General features: G+C 47.1%; 1 protein-coding gene across 1 annotated transcript; it reads right to left on the reverse strand.

Moving 5' to 3' along the window:
* Positions 1–3360: 3360 nt before the first annotated feature.
* On the reverse strand, positions 3361–16721 carry LOC142471181 (uncharacterized). Its single transcript, XM_075577970.1, has 7 exons — positions 16712–16721; positions 14592–14693; positions 13620–13736; positions 10586–10787; positions 9638–9779; positions 5489–5629; positions 3361–4140 (listed from the first exon to the last, which is right to left on the reverse strand). Exons 1-7 carry the CDS (start codon positions 16719–16721, stop codon positions 3967–3969), a joined length of 888 nt encoding a protein of 295 aa, XP_075434085.1. The 3' UTR covers positions 3361–3966.
* Positions 16722–25926: the final 9205 nt, after the last annotated feature.

A 25926-nucleotide genomic window follows, 5' to 3' on the forward strand; every position in this document is an offset into this window, starting at 1 on the left:
CCTACGTGGGATTGACCCTTTAACCCATTAAACACGTCCCTGTCATTAGGTCACTTTGCCCCTATGTGGGACTGTCCCATTAACCCAATAAACACGTCCCTGTCATTAGGTCACTTTGCCCCTACGTGGGACTGCCCCTTTAACCCATTAAACACGTCCCTGTCATTTGGTCACGTTGCCCCTATGTGGGACTGATCCTTTAAACCATTAAACACGTCTCTGTCATTAGGTCACATTTCTCCTACGTGGGACTGACCCTTTAACCCATTAAACACGTCCCTGTCATTAGGTCACTTTGCTCCTACATGGGACTGACCCTTTAACCCATTAACCACATCCCTGTCATTTGGTCACTTTGCCCCTATGTGGGACTGATCCTTTAAACCATTAAACACGTCTCTGTCATTAGGTCACATTTCTCCTACGTGGGACTGACCCTTTAACCCATTAAACACGTCCTTGTCATTAGGTCACTTTGCCCCTACGTGGGACTGACCCTTTAACCCATTAAACACGTCCCTGTCATTAGGTCACTTTGCTCCTACGTGGGACTAACCCTTTAACCCATTAAACACGTCCCTGTCATTAGGTCACTTTGCCCCTAGGTGGGACTGACCCTTTAACCCATTAAACACGTCCCTGTCATTAGGTCACTTTGCCCCTGCGTGGGACTGACCCTTTAACCCATTAAACACGTCCCTGTCATTAGGTCACTTTGCCTCTACTTGGGACTGACTTTTTAACCCATTAAACACGTCCCTGTCATTAGGTCACTTTGCCCCTACGTGGGACTGACCCTTTAACCCATTAAACACGTCCCTGTCATTAGGTCACTTTTCTCCTACATGGGACTGACCCTTTAACCCATTAAACACGTTCCAGTCATTCGGTCACTTTGCCCCTACGTGGGACTGACCCTTTAACCCATTAAACACGTCCCTGTCATTAGGTCACTTTGCCCCTACTTGGGACTGACCCTTTAACCTATTAAATACTAATTAAACACATCACTGTCCAATCAAATTTACCTGTTTTTAAAAGATAAACATTTAATATGTATGAGTAATTATATATATATATATATATATATATATATATATATATATATATATATATATATATATATATATATATATATATATACTGTACACACACACAGTGGTTGACAAATCACCAAAAAATCTACTCGCCACACAAAAAAATCTACTCGCCACCTAGTACCAAACGTGTGCTGCTTGGGCCAATATTTACTCGCCCGGGGGTTAAATCCACTCGCCCGGGGCGAGCAAATGTATAGGTTTGTCGAACACTGTATATATATATATATATATATATATATATATATATATAATAAAAGTAACTGTCATGTCTATGTACTGTATATTTTCCCTGCTTGCTTTGCAAATCCCCACGAGTTGACACACTGAATTTCCTAGAATTGCAAAGCGTAATTATTATACAGTATGGGACTAATTAGTAGGCAGCTACTGTACGAAGTGTACAGAGATAGATATATTTTTTTTTTAATTCCCTTGACGATGTCCATGCGTAAGTGATAAAGTCATATTCAATTAGCCAACACTTGTGGAAAATTTAGCCACCTAAATAACGAAGAAAACCGTGAAACCATATGGCCTAAAATGCACCGTGTGATACAAAGGAATGTGTCCCATGTGTGTTTATCTGGGCTGTTCCACCTTTCCACTGCAAACCCAGGGAAACCTAATTAGCGAAACGCGGTTAAAGCAGAAACAGACCTGAGGGATCTCAGTTCCCCGTCTGAACCAGCGAGGGAACCTCTCCCTGTGTAATTAATTCACATTGCTTTCTCTGCTCAATGTTTGCAAACCGCCCCAGTTAACCTCCTTCCTAATTGAATTTTTGACGTTCTTCAGGTTGAAGTAATAATGCGTGTAATTTAATCCCTGGGGATAAATGCTGCAGAATTACAAATGTAATCACTGGTATTGGTGGAAGTAAGCAGCTGTGGGTTTTATTTAACGTATATATTCGTGCCGCGTCAATTAATAGGTATTTATAAAGATTTCCTTTTTGAAGTGAAACTCCTTTAGCGGCGGGAATGCAGTTGATTGGAGACGGGAGTCGGTGGTGACGGAAGTGACATCACAAGAGGCCGTCAATGGTCGGCGGTTTCCACCAGGAGGAGCCAGCGCTGGATGGACGGGGACACACACACACTCTCACACACACTCTCACACACACTCTCACACACACTCTCACACACACTCTCACACACACTCTCACACACACTCTCACACACACTCACACACACACTCATACACACACTCACACACACACTCACACTCTCACACACACTCTCACACACACTCTCACACACACACTCACACACACTCTCACACACACACACTCACTCACTCACACACATTATGTTATCCTCCCCTATATTGCTCTGGGGGCTGTCCGCTGACCATTGTGGTATATCACTGGCATAGCTGTCTATCCCCACCCACCTCTGACGTCACCGTCAGTGTTTGTGGGCAAAAGAAGCCAGCCAATGTCTATCCAGCTCGAGGGCCAATCAGCAGCAGCCCACAAATAGCAGCTACCCTAGTTATAAGTGCCAGACCTTGAGAGCGCCTGTAGGAAAAAAAAGCAACACATATGTAAATAGATGACCTTATAGCTCAGAAGGAATATAAACATGTTAACAAATGATACATATATACAGTGTTCGACAAACTTATACATTTGCTCGCCCCGGGCGAGTGGATTTAACATCGTGGCGAGCTCCTATTGGCCCAAGCAGCACACGTGTGGTACTAGGTGGCGAGTAGATTTTTTTTGTTCGTCGACTAGATTTTTTGGTGAATTGTCGACCACTGTATATATATATATATATATATAGATCATATAAGTTAATCAGAACCCCCAGAGCAATATAGGGGAGGATAACATAGGAGTTCCTAGTTTCTCTGTCGCGCCCATCTCTGTGACGTGGTTCGTGACGTCATGAGTTGGCGGGGCCAAAACGGGACAACCAGGTTTTCAGTTTTCAATCAGAGTTTGCCCTATATCAGCAGGGAGCAGGAGACCATACAGGTACTCTTTGACAAAGTGCCTTAGGCTGCGTCCATAGAACGTGGAGCAGCGCTGAGCCGCGCGGACGCTGATGCTCACCTGATCAAGCATGAGCGATTTCATGCCCATGCAGGCGAGCCAGCGTCCGCGATCGGGAGGCAGGGGGGAGGCAGAGGGAGGCGGGGCAGTGACGTCGCTGGGCCAATCGCCCGTGACGCACCGACGTCACCGTCACGGCGCCGTGACGCTGCTTCGCGCTGATTGGATGTTTTCAGCCGACAGCGCGCTAAAAAAACAGCTTGGCTGTCGGCTGAAAAATCCAACTCCTCAGCACGCCTGCGGACGCTCGCGTGAGCCCCATCTAAAGACATCCCGTGTTTAGTCCAAAACACACCTCTGTTGAGATCTGAATTCGGATACACAATATCTAATGATATTATCATGACACTGACCCGGCCGTGAGGCCGACCTGCCACAGTACATATTATGGAAAACATAACTCTATCCCGTAAACATATATTTAAGGTGCATTCCAAGAGAACATACAGTAGGAGAATTAGAAGCAGTGGGTGGTAGTGTACTGGTTAAAGATCATGGTATTTGGAGTGTGAGTAGATCCTCCACCACGTAGAGTGTAAGATCTATGGACAATGACTTCTCCGGGCCAATGAGTTTACAATCTACATGATACTGAAGCACAGGGAGATTTGGGGGCATAATTGCTAAGCAACGCAACCCTATAATACACCTTCAGGTGAATGGTTTACTCTGGAAGGTCTCTTCCGTCACTGGAAGACATCTTATGGAACAGCACTGCTTAGCCAAACGAGCCCTATCGTGTTGGAGGTCCCAATGTAAAGGAGACGTTAGGGATCGGAAACATGTAAGGCTCTCGTTCGAACGACTTTAAAAGCCACCGCAGCCTCCGTCACCGCCGCCTCCGTCACCGCCGCCTCCGCCACCGCCATCTCCGCCACCGCCGTCTCCGCCACCGCCGTCTCCGCCACCGCCGCCACTGAACCAGTCGCCCCTTTCTCTCGGAGGCGAGACTTCTCTGTAGGACTTAGTGAGATTATGATCCTATAACAGAAGGAGAACTTGACTTAGTCAGGTTAGTAATGTGGGGTAGTAGGAGGAGTTCTAGGGAGGTGGTAATAGGAGGAGTTATAGGGAGAGGTTATATGGGGTTATAGGAGGAGTTATAGAGAGCAGTTATATGGGGTAATAGGAGCAGTTATAGGGAGAGGTTATATGGGGTTATAGGAGGAGTTATAGAGAGCAGTTATATGGGGTAATAGGAGGAGTTATAGGGAGCGGTTATATGGGGTAATAGGAGGAGTTATAGGGAGCAGTTATATGGGGTAATTGAGGAGTTATAGGGAGATGTTATATGGGGTAATAGGAGGAGTTACAGGGAGGGGTTATATGGAGTAATAAGAGGAGTTATAGGGAGAGGTTATATGGGGTAATAGGAGGAGATATAGGGAGAGGTTATATGGGATAATAGGAGGAGTTATATAGGGAGCAGTTATATGGGGCAGTAGGATGAGTTATAGGGAGATGTTATATGGGGTAATAAGAGGAGATATTGGGAGTGGTTATATGAAATAGTTATAAGGTGAAATATGGGGAGGTATAGGGGCTGTTATGTGGGGACACAGGAAGGTATAGGCGCAGTTATGTGATGAACCAGGGGAAGGTATAGGGCCAGTTATATGGGGACACAGTGAAAGGTATAGGGAGATGTTATATGGGGTAATAAGAGGAGATATTGGGAGTGGTTATATGAAATAGTTATAAGGTGAAATATGGGGAGGTATAGGGGCTGTTATGTGGGGACACAGGAAGGTATAGGCGCAGTTATGTGATGAAGCAGGGGAAGGTATAGGGCCAGTTATATGGGGACACAGTGTGGAAGGTATACGGGCAGTTATGTGATGAATTAGGGGAAGGTATAGGAGCAGTTATATGGGGACACAGGGGAAGGTACAGGGGCTGTTATGTGGGGAAGCAGGGGAAGGTATAGGGACTGTTATGTGGGGAAGCAGGGGAAGGTATAGGGGCTGTTATGTGGGGAAGCAGGGGAAGGTATAGGGGCTGTTATGTGGGGAAGCAGGGGAAGGTATAGGGGTGGTTATGTGGGAAAGCAGGGGAAGGTATAGGGGCTGTTATGTGGGGAAGCAGGGAAAGGTATAGGGGCTGTTATGTGGGGAAGCAGGGGAAGGCATAGGGGCTGTTATGTGGGGACACAGGAAGGTATAGGCGCAGTTATGTGATGAAGCAGGGGAAGGTATAGGGGCAGTTATATGGGGACACAGTGGAAGGTATAGGGGCTGTTATGTGGGGAAGCAGGGGAAGGTATAGGGGCTTTTATGTGGGGAAGCAGGGGAAGGTATAGGGGCTGTTATGTGGGGTTTGGATCACTCACTATATACAGGTAGGCTCCCAGGAGTACGGCTTTCATTGTAGCCTCCATGTCCGCAGGAAATTGGAAGAGGATTATGCTAGATTTCCCGATTTCCTGTCTCTGTATCCGAGCCACACAATGAGATCCTCTTACACTAATTATCTGGGGGAGCAGGGGTCGGGGTTATTGTAGGGCGAGATATTCAGCCGGTTTGTCTGTGTATCTATCTACTGTACAGGTGGCCAACTCCAGTCTCCCGTCTGTATATCTATATATCCACCTCTCATCTATCTGCGTATCTATCTATCTATCTATATGCGTATCCATCTATCTGTATATCTATATATCTATCTCTCATCTATCTGCGTGTCCATCTATCTGTATATCTATATATCTACCTGTTATCTATCTGCGTATCTATCTATCTATCTATCTGCGTATCCATCTATCTGTATATCTATATATCTATCTCTCATCTATCTGCGTGTCCATCTATCTGTATACTGTATCTATATATCTATATATCTACCTGTTATCTATCTGCGTATCTATCTATCTATCTATCTATCTGCGTATCCATCTATCTGTATATCTATATATCTACCTCTCATCTATCTGCGTATCTATCTGCGTATCCATCTATTTATCTATGTACCTATCTACCTCTCATCTATCTGCGTACCTATCTATCAACCTACCTCTCATCAATCTGCATATCTATCTATCTATCTACCTCTCATCTATCTGCGTATCTATCTATATATCTACCTCTCATCCATCTATCATCTGTGTGTCTATCTGCGTATCCATCTATCTATCTCTCATCTATCTGCGTATCTATCTATCTATCTGCGTATCTATCTATCTATCTATCTATCTATCTGCGTATCCATCTATCTGTATATCTATATATCTACCTCTCATCTATCTGCCCGTCTATCTGCCCGTCTATCTGCCCGTCTATCTATCTATCTATCTGCGTATCTATCTACCTACCTCTCATCAATCTGCGTATCTATCTATCTACCTCTCATCCATCTATCATCTGTGTGTCTATCTGCGTATCTCACTATATCCTCCTCTGCCTCTCCTTACATCTCACCCTAATATCTCACTATACACCCCTCTGCCCCTCCTTACATCTCACCCTAATATCTCACTATACACTCCTCTGTCCCTCCTTACATCTCACCCCAATATCTCACTATATCCTCCTCTGCCTCTCCTTACATCTCACCCTAATATCTCACTATACCTTCCTCTGCCCCTCCTTACATCTCACCCTAATATATCACTATGCCCTCCTCTGTCCCTCCTCACATCTCACACTAATATCTCACTATACCCTCCTCTGCCCCTCCTTACATCTCCCCCTAATATCTCACTATACCCTCCTCTGCCCCTCCTTACATCTCACCCTAATATCTCACTATATCCTCCTCTGCCCCTCCTTACATCTCACCCTAATATCTCACTTACCCTCCTCTGCCCTTCCTTACATCTCACCCTAATATCTCACTATATCCTCCTCTGCCTCTAATTACATCTCACCCTAATATATCACTATTCCCTCCACTGCCCCTCCTTACATCTCACCCTAATATCTCACTATATCCTCCTCTGCCTCTAACTACATCTCACCCTAATATATTACTATACCCTCCTCTGCCCCTCCTTACATCTCATCCCTAATATCTCACTATACCCCCCTCTGCCCCTCCTTACATCTCACCCTAATATCTCACTATAACCTCCTCTGCCCCTCCTTACATCTCACCCTAATATCTCACTATACCCTCCTCTGCCCCTCCTTACATCTCACCCTAATATCTCACTATAACCTCCTCTGCCCCTCCTTACATCTCACCCTAATATCTCACTATACCCTCCTCTGCCCCTCCTTACATCTCACCCCAATATCTCACGATACCCTCCTCTGCCCCTCCTTACATCTCACCCTAATATCTCACGATACCCTCCTCTGCCCCTCCTTACATCTCACCCTAATATCTCACTATACCCTCCTCTGCCCCTCCTTACATCTCACCCTAATATCTCACTATACCCTCCTCTGCCCCTCCTTACATCTCACCCTAATATCTCACTATACCCTCCTCTGCCCCTCCTTACATCTCAGCCCTAATATCTCACTATATCCTCCTCTGCCCCTCCTTACATCTCACCCTAATATCTCACTATACCCTCCTCCACTGCCCCTCCTTACATCTCCACCTAATATCTCACTATACCCTCCTCTGCCCCTCCTTACATCTCACCCTAATATCTCACTATATCCTCCTCTGCCTCTAACTACATCTCACCCTAATATATCACTATACCCTCCTCTTTCCCTCCTTACATCTCACCCTAATATCTCACTATACCCTCCTCTGCCCCTCCTTACATCTCACCCCAATATCTCACTATACCCTCCTCTGCCCCTCCTTACATCTCACCCTAATATCTCACTATACCCTCCTCTGCCCCTCCTTACAACTCACCCTAATATCTCACTATACCCTCCTCTGCCACTCCTTACATCTCACCCTAATATCTCACTATACCCTCCTCTGCCCCTCCTTACATCTCACCCTAATATCTCACGATACCCTCCTCTGTCCCTCCTTACATCTCACCCTAATACTGTATCTCACTATACCCTCCTCTGCTCATCCTTACATCTCACCCTAATATCTCACTATATCTTCCTCTGCCCCTCCTTACATCTCACCCTAATATCTCACGATACCCTCCTCTGCCCCTCCTTACATCTCACCCTAATATCTCACTATACACCCCTCTGCCCCTCCTTACATCTCACACTAATATCTCACTATGCCCTCCTCTGCCCCTCCTTACATCTCACTCTAATATCTCACTATACACCCCTCTGCCCCTCCTTACATCTCACCCTAATATCTCACTATACCCTCATCTGCCTCTCCTTACATGTCACCCTAATATCTCACTATACCCTCCTCTGCCCCTCCTTACATCTCACCCTAATATCTCACTATGCCCTCCTCTGCCCCTCCTTACATCTCACCCTAATATCTCACTATGCCCTCCTCTGCCCCTCCTTACATCTCAGCCCTAATATCTCACTATACCCTCCTCTGCCCCTCCTTACATCTCACCCTAATTTCTCACTATACCCTCCTCTGCCCCTCCTTACATCTCACCCTAATATCTCAGTATACACCGGCATGACTTTTGCATTCTGCTTAAGGATGTCTTCTTTCTACCTCCTTTGTATCTAAAGCCCTCTCCCGCCTTAAACCTTTCTCACTGACTGCCCCACACCTCTGGAATATCCTTCCCCTCAGTACCCGACTAGCACCCTCTCTATCCACCTCTTAAGAACTACTGTATCTTAAACCCACCTCTGTAACGAAGCATATGAGTAGCTCCGTGGCTGATACTATACACCTCATACATAAACCTTGGCCCCCTGCAGACGCACTTACCCGAACACCCTCCTACTGTCTCTGTTCTTTCCTGCTACCTACCAATTAGACTGTAAGCTCCTCGGGCAGGAATTTATTTTCCTAATGTTACTTTTATGTCTGAAGCGCTTATTCCCATTATATGTTATATTATTATGCCACGTGTATTACTGCTGGGAAGCGCTGTGTACATAGATAGCGCTATAAAAAAATATATACATACATACATACACACATACATACACAAACACATATATACATACACACATACACACACATACATACACACACACATATATACATACACACATACATACACACATACATACACACACACATATATACATACACACATACACACACATACATACACACATACATACACACATGCACAGATACATACATACATACATACATGCACACCTACATACACACATACATACATGCACACATACATGCACAGATACATACATACATACACACATACTGTACATACATACCTACACAAATACATACATACACAAATACATACATACATACATACATACACACATACATACACACACACACAAACACATACAGTACATACATACATACATACATACTTACTTACAAACATACATACATACATACAAACATACATACTTACAAACATACATACATACATACATATTAAAGAGAAGTCAGAGGGAGAAGAGACAGCAGGAAAAAAATCTAGAGGCACCTCAATAGGGTTATAACTTGGCGGTGGAGACTGCAGCTGTAAATATGGGCTCTTGGTTTCGGTTCTGGACGGAAAAATGCAGCTTGCTCGTGGAACTGCCACGTTTAATGTAACCAATAGGGGAATTAGGGGGAGCTTCAACCTTCAGCTGGAAGAGACAGATATCATTATATTTTTATTTGTCAGTCACCCAGATGTGACTCAATAAACATGTTCCTGTCATTAGGTCACTTTGCCCCTATGTGGGACAGACCCTTTAACCCATTAAACACGTCCCTGTCATTAGGTCACTTTGCCCCTATGTGGGACTGACCCTTTAACCCATTAAACACATCCCTGTCATTAGGTCACTTTGCTCCTACGTGGGACAGACCCTTTAACCCATTAAACAAGTCCCTGTCATTAGGTCACTTTGCTCCTACGTGGGACAGACCCTTTAACCCATTAAACACGTCCCTGTCATTAGGTCACTTTGCCCCTACGTGGGACTGACCCTTTAACCCATTAAACACGTCCCTGTCATTAGGTCACTTTGCTCCTACGTGGGACAGACCCTTTAACCCATTAAACACGTCCCTGTCATTAGGTCACTTTCACCTATGTGGGACTGACCCTTTAACCCATTAAACACGTCCCTGTCATTAGGTCACTTTCACCTATGTGGGACAGACCCTTTAACCCATTAAACAAGTCCCTGTCATTAGGTCACTTTGCTCCTACGTGGGACAGACCCTTTAACCCATTAAACACGTCCCTGTCATTAGGTCACTTTGCCCCTACGTGGGACTGACCCTTTAACCCATTAAACACGTCCCTGTCATTAGGTCACTTTGCTCCTACGTGGGACAGACCCTTTAACCCATTAAACACGTCCCTGTCATTAGGTCACTTTCACCTATGTGGGACTGACCCTTTAACCTACTAAACATGTCCCTGACATCAGGTCACTTTGCTCTTACATGGGACTTACTATTAAAGGAAACAAAACTCACGTCCGAATAAGACACCCAGCATTTCCCATGTGATGTCAAATGGAACTTGATAACATCCATCTCATAAGGGTTTCTGAGCGTTATGTTCAGAGGTGATCCACAGCACTCTGATTCCTGAACTGTGGAGTAGAGTATTCTCCCGTCTCGGGTCTGAAAGACTGAACCATAAGCCAGCGTTGTGAGTTTTATGAAGGTCTGGAGAACATCTAAGTGAGTGAGGTTTAGTTAGAAGTCCTTATCATGTTCTAAGACATGAGGGACATTGCCTTCTAATAAGTGAGACTACCTCCTGAGTGAGACTACCTCCAAATGAGCGAGACTACCTCCTAATGAGCGAGACTACCTGCTAATGAGCGAGACTACCTCCTAATGAGTGAAACTACCTCTCTTAATTACCTCCTAATAAGTTAGACTACCTCCTAATGAGTTTAACTTCCTGGTTGAGACTGAATTCTGAGTGGTACTTTCTTCCATTGAGTGACATGTTTCCAATGGGTAATACTACCTCCCAATAAGTGACACTGCCTTCTAAAGAATAACACAGACTTTCAATGAGTGACACAGGCTACCGGCGAGTGGGGCAGTCTTCCTATGGGTGACACTGCCCTTCATGAAGAATGTGTTCTAATGAGAGACACAGCCGTCTAATGAGTGACACTTCCTCCTAATGAGTGAAATGGCTTTCTGATGAGTGACACTGCCTTCTAATGAGTGACACTGCCTTCTAATGAGTGACACGGCCTTCTAATGAGTGACACGGCCTTCTAATGAGTGACACGGCCTTCTGATGAGTGACACTGCCTTCTAATGAGTGACACGGCCTTCTAATGAGTGAGACTGCCATCCAATGAGTGAGACAGCCTTCTAATGAGTGACACTTCCTCCTAATGAGTGACATGGCCTTCTAATGAGTGACACGACCTTCTAATGAGTGACACGACCTTCTAATGAGTGACACGGCCTTCTAATGAGTGACACGGCCTCCTAATGAGTGACACGGCCTTCTAATGAGTGACACGGCCTCCTAATGAGTGGTACTGTCTGCTAATGAGCGGCACTGCCTGCTAATGAGTGACATCGCCTTCTGAGTGACACGGCCTTCTAATGAGTGAGACTGCCATCCAATGAGTGAGACTGCCATCCAATGAGTAACACTGCCTTCCAATGAGTGAGATTGCCTCCCAGTGAGTAAGAAAGTCTTCCAGAGAGCGAGACTGCTTCACAATGAGCGAGACTTCTTCAGAATGAGTGAGACTGCCTTTGTATGAGCGTTAAGTGACAGTACAACTGAGAAAGAGATGTGACAAGTCCCAAAAACTTTTGCACCTAAAGAGGCTATAGAAAACTTTTGTCCAGTAAAAGGTTCCACTACTATAGCTGAACCCTGTTATAATGCAGTGCTTGGGGTCCACATAATGCGATCGCGTTATAAGTGGATCGCAGGATAAAAAACGGCCCGATCAGGGGTTTAGCATCTGCTGCTCTTCTTTGCCTTATGTATCTCTCTGCCCCTCTCCTCTGCCCTATGTGTCTCTCTGTCCCTCTGTGTCTCTATGGCTCTCTCTTTGTCTCTGTGTTCGGGGGAGAGCGTGGTAATACCAGGGGGGAGACCATGATGAGACCGGGGGGAGAGTGTGGTGAGACCGGTGGGGGTTACCGGGGGGGAGAGTGTGGTGAGATAGGGGGTGGGGGGAAGAGCATGGTGAGACCGGGGAGGAGATCGGGGGGAGAGTGCGGTGAGACAGGGGGAGAGTGCAGTGAGACCGGGGGGGGGGGCAGAGTGCAGTGAGACCGGGGGGGGGGGGAGAGGAGAGAACGGTGAGACCAGATGTGGTGAGACTGAGGGGGGGGAAAGTGCAGCGAGCTCGGGGAGGAGAGTGGGGGACAGGCTGTGTGTGGTGGTGCTCTGTGCTGTGAGGGAGAAGTGTGCCCCAACCAGAGTCACAGAACGGGAACGGGGGGAAGGAGGGTTTTTCGTACCTTGACCAATCAGAGGCTGGGGGATTTGAATGTACTTATGTGTGTGACTGTACTTTATTGGGAGCCACACTCACACAGCGTTATAAGTGGATCTGTGTTGTATCGGATCACGCTATAACGGGGTTGATCTGTAGATATCTAAACTCGAACATGCAAAAGGTAGATAAAAGAAGGTTGTTAGAACAAGATGTATGGATTTGGAGGGTGGGAGTCGGAATCCATGGAACAGACACCCTGTAGATGTGGTGGGACTTGGTAAATACACAGGTGAATCTGAAATGTCGGCTAAAGGCCATAGTTACTATGCTCTCCTATGCCATAAGACTCCTTTCGATACTGGAAGACACCTTTTGGCCCGGTTCCCTTGTTGCGCTGTAAGATGCCTTCTAGTGCTGGAACGCACCTTATGGAGTCGGACCTCTCCGGAAATATAGCTCGAAGAAAAAGTCAGATCATCTCCATGTGACATTGAGAAGGTAATTTTATCTCCTTCCTGTAAAATGCATTGTAAGCTTTTCATATTAATATGGTCTCCACCTCATGTGACAATACGTGTGCCACTGATTGGCGAGGGCTTAATCTGAGCTTTTCGCTCACAGGCAAAGTTAGAACGTGGGCTCATCATCAGCCTGTCACCTTCACAAGAGTGTCACAACTATGTCTCACCAAAGCGTCACTACTACGTCTCACCAAAGCACCAAGAGCTTGAGACGAACTCATTATCATTGCTATTGTTAAGTCTAAGTGTTTATGCATCACAATAACACACTACCTTGTTGAGTGTTTAACCATCCTTCTTTATTGCTGCTGACAAGAAGTCTTGCCATGGGTATTTCCATTTGTTACCTCAGACTGCTGCGTGTCTAAACCCTGCATGGCTCTCACTCTGCTTCCTGGGTCAGAGGTCAGAGTGATGACATCACAGCATCACATGACAGTGACCAGGAAGTACCCAATGCACCACAACTAATCAAAACATAAAACACTCTACAGATCCATAATTGTCTTACTTGTGTCCATGAATATGACTTCTTCCACCTGGAAATGAACAAAGTCAAGATTAAACTTGGGGTTTATTGAAATGTCTCCAACTCTGAGGTCACCATCAGATGCCACCCCATTATGTCCTGGAATAAGTCACAATGAGGTGTTTCATATCTGTGACCCAAGGGTCCTAAGTAACATGCTGCACTGTATAATGATGCAGAGCATTTCTATACACTGATAATGAGTTAAAGAGACTGGGATTTTCGATAGATGAAAGGAAGATCAATAAGATGAACGTAAGAAGAAGAGGGAGAGAGGAGAGAGATCATTAAATGTTTATTGTTTAGGACTTTGGAGTCTGGTTTATAATCTGCAGCTGATATTACCGCCAGAGGAGGAAAGTCAGAGATCAAATGTCTGCAGTCTGCCGAGAGAATCTCGTTTTATCATTTCATCTTCCACCACACAGTCACCACAGGAGATACTTATCCTGCTGCAGAGTTACTGCCAGTCCTGCGTCCTACAGGAGAAACTAATCCTACTGCAGTATTAAAATCCTCTGTTAAAATACCAGGAGGTAATACCGGGAACTTGACCAGTAAAATTCACCAGAACCAAGGGGGTTCCTCGGAGCTGAAAATATTGCTGTTCAGTTCTGGGACAACCCCACAGGTTCTAATCCCTTAAAATAAATTGAGGTAGGTTAGGGTGAATATCTCCATGAACGAGAGAAACACAACGAACGAGATAAATTGCCCAACTAATTGCCTCCTCTATTGTGTAATATCCCATAACAGATTCTAATAAAGCCAGTTGGTGTAGTGCAGGGGTGGGCCAACTCCAGTCCTCAAGGGCCACCAACAGGTCAGGTTGTCAGGATATCCCTACTTCAGCACAGGTGGCCCAATCAATGGCTCAGTCTGCGACTGGAGTTGGCCACTCCTTGTGTAAATGATGTCCTGTCATTCCTCTTACCTCTACAAGGGGCATCAGACCTGGTGGTACCAAGGGAAACGGTTTTTGGTGAGTATCCACAGATTCACGAAGCCCTTGAGGTTGGGTATGAACAGGCATGGACATATTGGGGTCACCGTGACCTGTTAAAAGAAGTGATGTGGAGTCAAGATCGAGGGGGTCTTGTTCAGACCTGTTCTTATAACAGTTGTTCTTTCCCCAGGAAAGGACAGTAAGGACATGTCCTTATAAGGGAGATGTTCTTATAACAATGGTTCCTCCAGAAGGATGGGGCAGTGAGCTGTTCTTATACCTGGGGATTGTTTCAGAGGAAAAGGCACGTAAGGAATGTAACATTCTTATACGGAGGTGTTCCCCATTGTAGGGAGCACGTCAGCACTGTAAGGAACTGGTTTGATAAGGAAGTGTTCTTATAGAACACACCAGGTACACCCTCGATCAGCCTATAACAATGACAAAGGGAGGTATACATACTATAAGGGATGAATAATATATATATCACACTAAACAGGCGTAGTGGGGGGGGCTCTTATACCAAAGATAACTCCTGTAGGAAGCGGCAGTGGGGAAATGCTCTTATAAGGGGGTGTTCTTATAACAGTTGTACGACCCATAGGAAGGGGCACGTCAGGGATGTGAGGAGATGTTCTTATAAGGGGGGCTGTTCTTATAACAGGGGTTCCTCCCATAGGAAGGGGCACGTCAGGGCTGTGGGAGATGTTCTGATAAGGATATGCTCTTATTACAGGTGTTACCAGGAATGGGCATATCAGAACTGTAAAAAGTGTTCTTATAAGTGTGTGTGTGTGTGTGTGTGTGTGTGTGTGTGTGTGTGTGTGTGTGTGTGTGTGTGTGTGTGTGTGTGTGTGTGTGTGTGTGTGTGTGTGTGTGTGTGTGTGTGTGTGTGTGTGTGTGTGTAGGAATAGCAGAGAGGGCTGCAGGACAGGGTGGAGGTGCAGCAACATAGCTGTGTGTGGGGGGTGGGGGGTGGGGGCAGCACAGGAATATTAGAGAGGGCTGCAGGGCAGGATGGAGGTGCAGTGACAGAGCTGTGTGTGTGTGGGGGGGGTCAGTACAGGAATAGCAGAGAGGGCTGCAGGGCCGGATGGAGGTGTAGTGACAGAGCTGTGTGTGTGTGGGGGGGGGGTCAGTACAGGAATAGCAGAGAGGGCTGCAGGGCAGGATGGAGGTGCAGTGACAGAGCTGTGTGTGTGGGGGGGTCAGTACAGGAATAGCAGAGAGGGCTGCAGGGCAGGATGGAGGTGCAGTGATAGAGCTGTGTGTGTGTGGGTGCGGTGTCAGTACAGGAATAGCAGAGAGGGCTGCAGGGCAGGCTGGAGGTGTAGTGACAGAGCTGTGTGTGTGTGGGGGGGGGGGGTCAGTACAGGAATAGCAGAGAGGGCTGCAGGGCCGGATATAGGTGCAGTGACAGAGCTGTGTGTGTGTGGTGGGGGTCAGTACAGGAATAGCAGAGAGGGCTGCAGGGCCGGATGGAGGTGTAGTGACAGAGCTGTGTGTGTGGGGGGGGGGGGGTCAGTACAGGAATAGCAGAGAGGGCTGCAGGGCAGGATGGAGGTGCAGTGACAGAGCTGTGTGTGTGGGGGGGGCAGTACAGGAATAGCAGAGAGGGCTGCAGGGCAGGATGGAGGTGCAGTGATAGAGCTGTGTGTGTGTGGGTGCGGTGTCAGTACAGGAATAGCAGAGAGGGCTGCAGGGCAGGCTGGAGGTGTAGTGACAGAGCTGTGTGTGTGTGGGGGGGGGTCAGTACAGGAATAGCAGAGAGGGCTGTAGGGCCGAATGGAGGTGCAGTGACAGAGCTGTGTGTGTGTGGGGGCGGGGGTCAGTACAGGAATAGCAGAGAGGGGTACAGGGCAGGATGGAGGTGCAGTGACAGAGCTGTGTGTGTGTGGGGGGGAGGGTCAGTACAGGAATCGCAGAGAGGGCTGCACGGCAGGATGGATGTGCAGTGACAGACCTGTGTGTGTGTGGGGGGGGGGGCAGTACAGGAATAGCAGAGAGGGCTGCAGGGCAGGATGGAGGTGCAGTGACAGAGCTGTGTGTGGGGGGGGAGGTCAGGATGGAGGTGTAGTGACAGAGAGTTGGGAGTGTGTTAGCGCAGGAATAGCAGAGGTACACTTACTTGAAGACATGGTTATCCGAGACGACCTGTTCTATAACCACTAATAAAAAGTAAAGTACAGACAGAATATTCACTACAGGTAACAGCTGATATGAGGAAATGGGCAGAATCACATTAGATATTGTTGGATCCACCCTATAACTAATTACTCTTGTTTAGGAAGAGAGGGTGTATTCTCTCCCTGATGTGAATAATGAATTAATTCTTAAAGGAGCAGGTGCAATCCAGTCTTATTGCATACTTAAATAGAACCGCTTATTCATATAGTTCTGGAGCACAAGTAACATCCAAGTGAGTGATAAGATGAACACATGATATCCAATGACGTAATACAACCCTGCTTGGGTATAATCTGACCGCCCAAAACCATAATGAATCTTAATACGAGCTGGATCCATGGCTATTAAAAAAAAGCCCAACCTGGTCCCCATGGCGGTTCCGCATCGTTGTAAAAAATATTGTCCATTAAAATTAAAAACATTGTGTTTCAAAATAAACGACATGCTGCCCAATAAAAGAGTTTTTTGTTCATCAAGTAGATCCTCATCAGTGTCCAGTGCTGTGCCAATTGCTTCACATACTTGGTTATGGTCAATACTTGTACCCAATGAGGTTACATCACATGTGGCCATTATGTTCCCAGGTTTCCATTCTACTTTAGAACGTATGTCACACACCTCCATGGTATCCCTGAGATAGGATCTCATGCCACTTGCATATTGCTGTAAAAAGTCATCGATATATTCAGATAAATACACAGAAGTGCCCCAGCATGCAAATAGATACAATAGACAATTGCCAATTTGAATAAGTCAATAAAGATATACTTGGCAACATTTGTAGCAGCTGTACAATATATCGCTCACACTGAGTCTGTTGAAATTATACACTTTATTAAGACCAAATGTCTACGCAATATTTTATAGTTAATTAAAGTTAAAATTGGTTTCCTTGCTAGGTATTTTGTTTGTATATATTAGTGCTGAAAGAAGAAGTCGTCAGTTTCGACGAAACGTACGTCAGGTAGCAGGCACTGCTTGTGCCAGCAATTTTTTTAAAGTATTCAAACAATCATTTGGATTTCCTGCTATCTATTGTGCTATATATTCTCCTTCATGCACTGCAGTCCTGGATCCCATGACCAAGGCTACACACACAGCAATGGTTAGTTAAAAAGTGTATCTTAATATATAAAATCAAAAGGTTAGTGCAATCTGCGGTGAATCTGATTGGTCCTCAGCCTCTGGCCAATCAGATTGGTGGGCTGACATCACCCAAATGCCACTGTCTTCCCCCTCGGCCACACACACACACACACACACACACACACACACACACACACACACACACACACACACACACACACACACACACACACACTTTGTCCTCTCCCCCCCCATCACACTCACCTCCCTCCCCGGAGCTCACTCACCTCCCTCCCCGGAGCTCACTCACCTCCCTCCCCGGCGCTCCACTCACCTTCCTCCCCGGCACTCACTCACCTCCCTCCCCGGTGCTCCACTCACCTCCCTCCCCGGCACTCCACTCACCTCCCTCCCCGGCACTCCACTCACCTCCCTCCCCAGCGCTCCAATCACCTCCCTCCCCGGCGCTCCACTCACCTCCCTCCCCGGTGCTCCACTCACCTCCCTCCCCGGCAGGGGAATAGGCAGTGGCCAGGCAGGCTGCAGCTGCCTCTCAAGATGGCGGCGCCCGGAAGGACCCCCTTCCTCCCTCGCGGCGCCGAGTGCCTAAGATGGCAGCGCCTGGAAGTAGAGGTGTAGGGGTGTGTGTGTGTGTGTGTGTCGGTCGCTCTACCACTTCCGCCCACCCCCCAGAGCACGCTACGGCTCAACATCCCCGAGGAGCAGGAGGAGGGCGGCAGGGAGTTGCGGCCGCGCAATACCTCCTTTGTGCCACCAGGAATCGGCGGAGGCCACGAAGGGGGAGAGAACCACTGGCAGGCCGAGGAGCGTGGCATGCTGCCAAGTGAGGAAATGCAGGGGGAGGAATCCATGCCTTTGATGCCCCCCCTGCCTTTCACGTCCCCCCCTGCCTTTCACGCCCCCCCCTGCCTTTCACACACCCCCTGCCTTTCACGCCCCCCCTGCCTTTCATGCCCCCCCCCTGCCTTTCACGCACCCCCCCCCCCCACTGACACCCCCCCCTGCCTTTCACGCCCCCCGTCCCCTCCCTGCCTCCGGGCAACGCCGGGTATATAAGCTAGTACATATATTATATATATATATATATATATATATATATATATATATTTCATGTAGAGGTATCAGTACCGTGTTAGCCGAGCTTCAATAATCAAAAAATAAATAGATGATACGTTCTGTGGCTAACGAAATGCTTTTATTTGTGCGAGCTTTCGAGATACACTGATCTCTTCTTCCGGCGATGTTACAATGAATGAAGCAAGGATTACTTAAAAACAGTGTCTCTTGGAATGTTATCTGTGCACAGATAACATTCCAAGAGACACTGTTTTTAAGTAATCCTTGCTTCATTCATTGTAACATCGCCGGAAGAAGAGATCAGTGTATCTCGAAAGCTCGCACAAATAAAAGCATTTCGTTAGCCACAGAACGGTATCATCTATTTATTTTTTGATTATATATATATATATATATATATATATATATATATATATATCCTTTATTTTTGGGCTAAAACTACCAAGTCATATGGATCTTCACAGCACACTGCAAAAGCCAAAACTACTAAGGGCTGAAGCAGTGACTTGTGTATACCAATACCCTTTGTCATCACTGTACTAGCAACCTGAGGCTAATGGGCTAATTAGCACTTAAGCTAGAGATCGCTGACTCACTGCATATAGCGGGTTGGTGCTCGCAAATTAACAACAGAGAGTGTTTACAGAGTCAGAGAAACGCGTGCAGAAATCCCTGCATAGGAGCAGCTACCCTCTTTACTTGACAAGTTTAATAAACTACTTTTTGGTAATAGTACACTGACACCAAGTGCTCTTACATAGTTACATAGTAGATGAGGTTGAAAAAAGACATACGTCCATCAAGTTCAACCTATGCTAAATTTAGACAACAGATACTTTATCCTATATCTATACTTACTTATTGATCCAGAGGAAGGCAAACCCAAACCTCAGTGTCATATCATCCAATGATATCTCATACGGGGAAAATAAATTCCTTCCTGACTCCAAGAATTGGCACTCGGATTAATCCCTGGATCAACATCCTTCCCATGTTTACTTATTTGGTATATCCCTGTATATCTTTCCCATCTAAAAAAGATGTCCAACCTTTTTTTGAACAAATCTATTGTATCTGCCATCACAGTCTCCATGGGTAATGAATCCCACACTGTAACTGCCCTTACTGTAAAGAACCCTTTCCTTTGTTGCTGGTGAAATTTCCTTTCCTCCAACCTTAAGGGATGGCCCATATATACATATCAGTATAAAGGTATTCTACTGCAGAGTGCTCAGTTAACTCTGAAAGTACGGTGTAGCAGCATAAACAAACGGACTGCTATAGAACATTTACATCTAAACACTCTCAAAAATAACCCTTTTTGTTGTCTGCATAATCTACTTAGATTACACAAACACTGGGGACAAGTACCTGACAACAGGCTTAATGCTGATTTAACGCATACAACTGATCTCTCTAACCGGTGCTCGCAATTAACCACAGAGATTGTTTACAGAGTCAGAAAAACACGTGCATAAACTCTGCACAGTAGCAGGTACTCTCTTCATCTGGTGTATGTTTGGACTGGGGCGCTCCCTGGAATGTGCGGCTAGAGGATGTTTCAACGCCTAAAATATATTAAAAAATTAAAAGATGTAAAAAAAATTGTGTTGTCGTGTGAAAGAGTATAGAAAAATGTATACTGGCCCTTGTTGTTGATTTTTGGCTGCTGCTTGACCTTGAAGAAAGGAACCCCGAGTCCTTCTTAACGTTGCAATAGAAGTATGGAGGTGGTCAGCGCAAACTCATGGACCTCACGGTGTTTGATGGAACGAAGTGAAATTCAATAAAAGATGGAATAACTGATAATAAAACACAGTATTAGTGCATACATCCACATGTGTGGGGAACGAGGGGGGGGGAGGGGGGAGGAGGACGGGAATAGAAGGGTGGGGTGATAGTGGATTTCCACTGGATATATAATAAATGAAACGTGAACAATTAGTGTCAATGACTCACACGGGCTTGTGTGAGACTTCACCCTCAACGCTGACTGTTGTTGGTAAATGTAAACTCCTATAGTGGAGTAACAATAAACAAAAACTCTTTAAAGACCTGTTTATTTTGTTAATTCTGGTTTCTGTATACTTTGGTCTATGGGGACGGGGAAAGAGCCATTCACACACCACACCCACTGGGGATTGTTTGCTGAGAAGTACCTACATCACCTAAGCAGGCTGACATCACCCACTGAGGGAACGAACTCACATTAGGCCGTGTGAGTTTTTGTTTATTGTCACTCCACTATAGGAGTCTGCATTTACCAACCACAGTCAGCGTTGAGGGTGAAGTCTCACACAAGCCCGTGTGAGTCATTGAAACTAATTGTTCACGTTTCATTTATTATATATCCAGTGGCAATCCACTATCACCCCACCCTTCTATTCCCCTCCTCCTCCCCCCTCCCCCCCCTCGTTCCCCACACATGTGGATGTATGCACTAATACTGTGTTTTATTATCTTTTATTCCATCTTTTATTGAATTTCACTTCGTTCCATCAAACATCGTGAGGTCCATGAGTTTGCGCTGACCATCTCCATACTTCTACTCTACTCATCTGATAAGCTAAATGAAACTACCCTGTGGCAATCGCAAACTGACACAAAGTGCTGATACATAAGGCCTGGGACATGGTGCAGGGAGCGGCGCTGGGACATGGTGCAGGGAGCGGCGCTGGGCAGCGCTGACGCTCATGCTCACCTGCTCACGCAGGAGATATTTTCTTGTCCCTGCATGAGCGCCAGCGAGCGCGCTTGTGTGCCGGGTGGGAGCCAGGTGGAAGGCGGGGCTAGGGCGCCACGTCACGGCGCCGACGTCACGGACTGTCGTTGGCTTCTGGCAGTCACGTGACCGGCCCTGCGCTTGCATGTAGCTGCAAAATGTAAACTTGCCTGTCTCCTGCATTTCCCCACGCCTGCGCACGCCTGCGGAAGCGCCGCCTAAAGCCGCGCTGATAGGGATAATGTTTCCGGTCAGCGCGGCTCAGCGCGTCCTTAGCACAGTCTTTTTGACTACGTCCAAGGCCTAAGTGTACCAGAGGATTCTACTGCAGAACGCTCAGCTAACACTATGCAGCCACACGTGGTCCTATCTGAGCTTTGTTAGCACAGTAACAACACCACAGGAACCTGATGAAGCTATTTTGCAAAATGCGTCGTTCTGTGGAGGAAGTGGGCCTGCCGTCGGCCACCATAGCCCTCTGAGACAGCTTGTTCACAATCCCATACTCCGGACGCGGAAGCGGGAACCAGATGGAAGCCGGACTCATTCTAAGGCTGAGTCCATAGACGGACAGGCCGTGCTGAGGCGTGCGGACGCTCCTCGCTGAGCCCCTGCATCCTCAATGAGGATGCCTTGAGAGGGGGCTCACGCGAGCGTCCGCAGGCGTGCTGACGAGTTGGAGGTTTCAGCCGAGCGCCAAGTTGTTTTTCAGCGCGCTGTCGGCTGAAAACCTCCAATCACAGCACAGCAGCGTCAACGTCACGGCGCAGTGGCATTGACATCAGTGCGTTGCGGGCGATTGGCCCAGCGACGTCACTGCCCCGCCTCCAACCACCTCCCCCCGGCTCCCTTCGCGCACGCTGGCTCGCCTGCAAGTCCGTGCAATCGCGCATACTGAAGCAGGCGAGCCTCAGCGTTAGCGCGCCTCCGCTCTCTCCACCCCTCTATGGCCCGGGCCTAAGTATTATAGATTCATTTTCCACCGATTAGTTCACCCCTAATAACGTATTTAAAGACCGCCAAGCTCCACCCCCACAGGAACCCGATGAAGCTATTTTGCGAAACGCGTCGTTCTGTGGAGGAAGTGGGCCTGCCGTCGGCCACCATAGCCCTCTGAGACAGCTTGCTCACAATCCCATACTCCGGACGCGGAAGCGGGAGCCAGACGGAGGAAGGACGCTGAAGGAAGCCTTTGGGAGCCCACACGAGCAGTGTTCACATGGTAAGTGCACAGTTATTTCTTGTGTTGCATAATAAATTGTAACGTTTTAAACCCGGGTATTTGTTGTCACACGCAGCCACATCGAGACAGTGGAGGGGAGATAACAAAGCACCATTGAACCAGAAAGGAAAACAGCAAGCCAGCGCGTCAGCTGCATCGCCTAGAAAACCAACATCTCTGAGTACAGATCACTCACATGGCCATGAGAGTGCACTCCATGTATTTACAGATTGTTCTTTTAGTATCCCCACGGTTTTTTATCATTTATTGGCACCAACCCTGGTTGTCTGCTTTACTTTGAGACAACGCAGAGATCCAGAATTGGCAAGAAGAACCAGAGCATTATACCCAGGACCAACAAGAGAATTTGAGTTGTGATTACAGCAGTCACTCACACATGGCCGTGTGAGTGTTTATTATTACTACTGCATTCACATCACCCCCTTTACCCCTCCCCTCCCCCCTCCCTTTCACCGTATTATAAATACAATATACCAAGGTTTAATATTATCCTTTATTTTTTTCTCATTCTTTATTTTGCGCATTGCCGTAATTTGTCCTCCCTCTACAACAGTCACCTAGCAGCACCCATCCTGTGCCCAACCTACTCCTACCCCTGTATGTGTTCCCTCCCCCTACAACAGCCAATTACCAGCACCCATCCTGTGCCCAACCTACTCCTACCCCTGTATGTGTGCCCTCCCCATACAACAGACAACTAGCAGCACCCATCCTGTGCCCAAACTACTCCTACCCCTGTATGTGTTCCCTCCCCCTACAACAGCCAATTACCAGCACCCATCCTGTGCCCAACCTACTCCTACCCCTGTATGTGTGCCCTCCCCATACAACAGTCACCTAGCAGCACCCTTCCTGTGCCCAACCTACTCCTACCCCTGTATGTGTGCAATCCCCATACAACAGTCACCTAGCAGCACCCATCCTGTGCCCAACCTACTCCTACCTCTGTATGTGTGCCCTCCTCCTGCAACAGCCACCTAGCAGCACCCATCCTGTAACCAACCTACTCCTACCCCTGTATGTGTGCCCTCCCCATGCAACAGTCACCTAGCAGCACCCATCCTGTGCCCAACCTACTCCTACCTCTATATGTGTGCCCTCCTCCTGCAACAGCAACCTAGCAGCACCCATCCTGTACCCAACCTACTCCTACCTCTGTATGTGTGCCCTCCTCCTGCAACAGCCACCTAGCAGCAACCATCCTGTACCCAACCTACTCCTACCCCTGTATGTGTGTCCTCCCCCTACAACAGCCACCTCTCAGCACCCATCATGTGCCTAACCTACTCCTACCCCTGTATGTGTGCCCTCCCCCTACACCAGTCACCTAGCAGCACCCATCCTGTGCCCAGCCTACTCCTACCCCTGTATGTGTGCCCTCCCCCTACACCAGTCACCTAGCAGCTCCCATTTATACAAGAGCGAAGAGCGAAACACTTGTTTAAACAAAATTCAATATAACTCTTAATATCTATATGTGATTTAAAGTGAACAAATCCAAGTGAAACACAAAAATATAATGTGTTAAAACAATATAGGTGATGTAAGTGTTTAATCACTAACGCATACGATGTGAAATATGTGGAACCAAGTGATACCAGTGAAACAGTTTCTTAAAATAAATGTTATCGGGTATGCTCCTCCATTTGAAACCCTGCAACGGGATACGTTGGAGATATCTTCCGCAGTCAGTATCCAAAAGAACAGGGGAGCGGGGGGAGGGGGGTTGTATCACCAGAGGGGGAAGTGAGAACTGACGTGGAATGGTAACGCAGAAGGTGGGCCTGGAGATGAATGAAACCTTCCAATGTTTATACTCATAAAAGACAGGAGTAACACGGGCATATCCCAAAACGGTGGCAGACGTGGGTGGATGTGCCCTCTGTTCAACAGGACCCAGGGAAAAGAAGAGAGACCGGAATAGTACCAATAAAAAATGTATTTATCACGTATTTATCACGAATATACCCCCTTAAATTGAAGGCTTACATAAGGGTGGTCAACAGAAAACATTGCACGATTGTAAAGATGCCGGGCGCCGGGCGAGTCGTGTTCTCGCCCACTCCAAGTCTCTACCGCTTCCGCTGTCGTCAAATCCGGGTTTCCAAGACCCGGTGAGCCGGATGACGTAGATGGCGCTACTCCCAGCACCGGTCCTCCACTCTGCACGGTGCTGCTTCACCAGGTGCCGGACTCGACGCGTTCCGCTGTAATGTCGCTTCCTCAGGAGTCTATGACCCACCCACCCACGCTTGCTCTGCTACATACACCCTGTCTAGTCCAATGCTGCCGCTAATGAAGTGGTAATTGCTTGGGCTTGATAGGATACTGTATATTTGCCGGACTGGGGCCAATGGGGGAGTGAGTACCAATAATGAACACACATTATACTCAGCCTGGTACACAGAGCGCCAGCATTGATCTCCATACATACTGCACATGGCACAAAGATACACAATAAAAAATAAATCACGATTCCAATTAATATAATGTGCTGTGTATGGTATTCTTTAGGGTAGAAAAGAGGGAGACGCCATCGCGTCGACAATCTGAGCTGATTTAATAACCAGGACGATTAAAATAATCCCTCCGGGGATGGCCACTTACAATTAGTGCCGTTTGTAAAATCACACACGTAGAATTAAAGGCGCGGGACGGGCGGCGTTCTCCCCACCCCCTCACGTGGATCAGGGGGAACTCATCCCAGCTTCACCGGAGCTGCTTCCTATCGCGGGCCAACCTGGAAACGGCAAACCTCCGGACCCACGAGGAAGTTTTGTTTTTGTCAAACGAAAAACGCGCGTCGAATCCAGGAGGACAAGTGAAGGCACGCCAGGTCAGAGGAACTCTACTGAGCGGGGTTTGCCGTTTCCAGGCGGGACCGCAAAAGTAAGCAGCTCCAGAACGCCGGCGTCCCGCGCCTTATGTGATTTTTATCAACGGCACTAATTGTAAGTGCGCACCCCCGGAGAAATTATTTTTAACCTTCCTAGTTATTACATCAGTT

This window comes from Ascaphus truei, chromosome 20 (assembly GCF_040206685.1).
Source record: "Ascaphus truei isolate aAscTru1 chromosome 20, aAscTru1.hap1, whole genome shotgun sequence".
Taxonomy (NCBI): Eukaryota; Metazoa; Chordata; class Amphibia; order Anura; family Ascaphidae; genus Ascaphus; species Ascaphus truei.

What these genes read in the sequence shown, in the direction of transcription:
- LOC142471181 (XM_075577970.1), bottom strand. An exon ending in AAGTCCCATGTAAGAGCAAA is followed by an intron (nt 9,780 to 10,585) that starts GTGACCTGATGT and finishes TTCCAGCTGAAG; the next exon opens with GTTGAAGCTCCCCCTAATTC. An exon ending in CAAGTTATAACCCTATTGAG is followed by an intron (nt 5,630 to 9,637) that starts GTGCCTCTAGAT and finishes CTGCTCCCCCAG; the next exon opens with ATAATTAGTGTAAGAGGATC.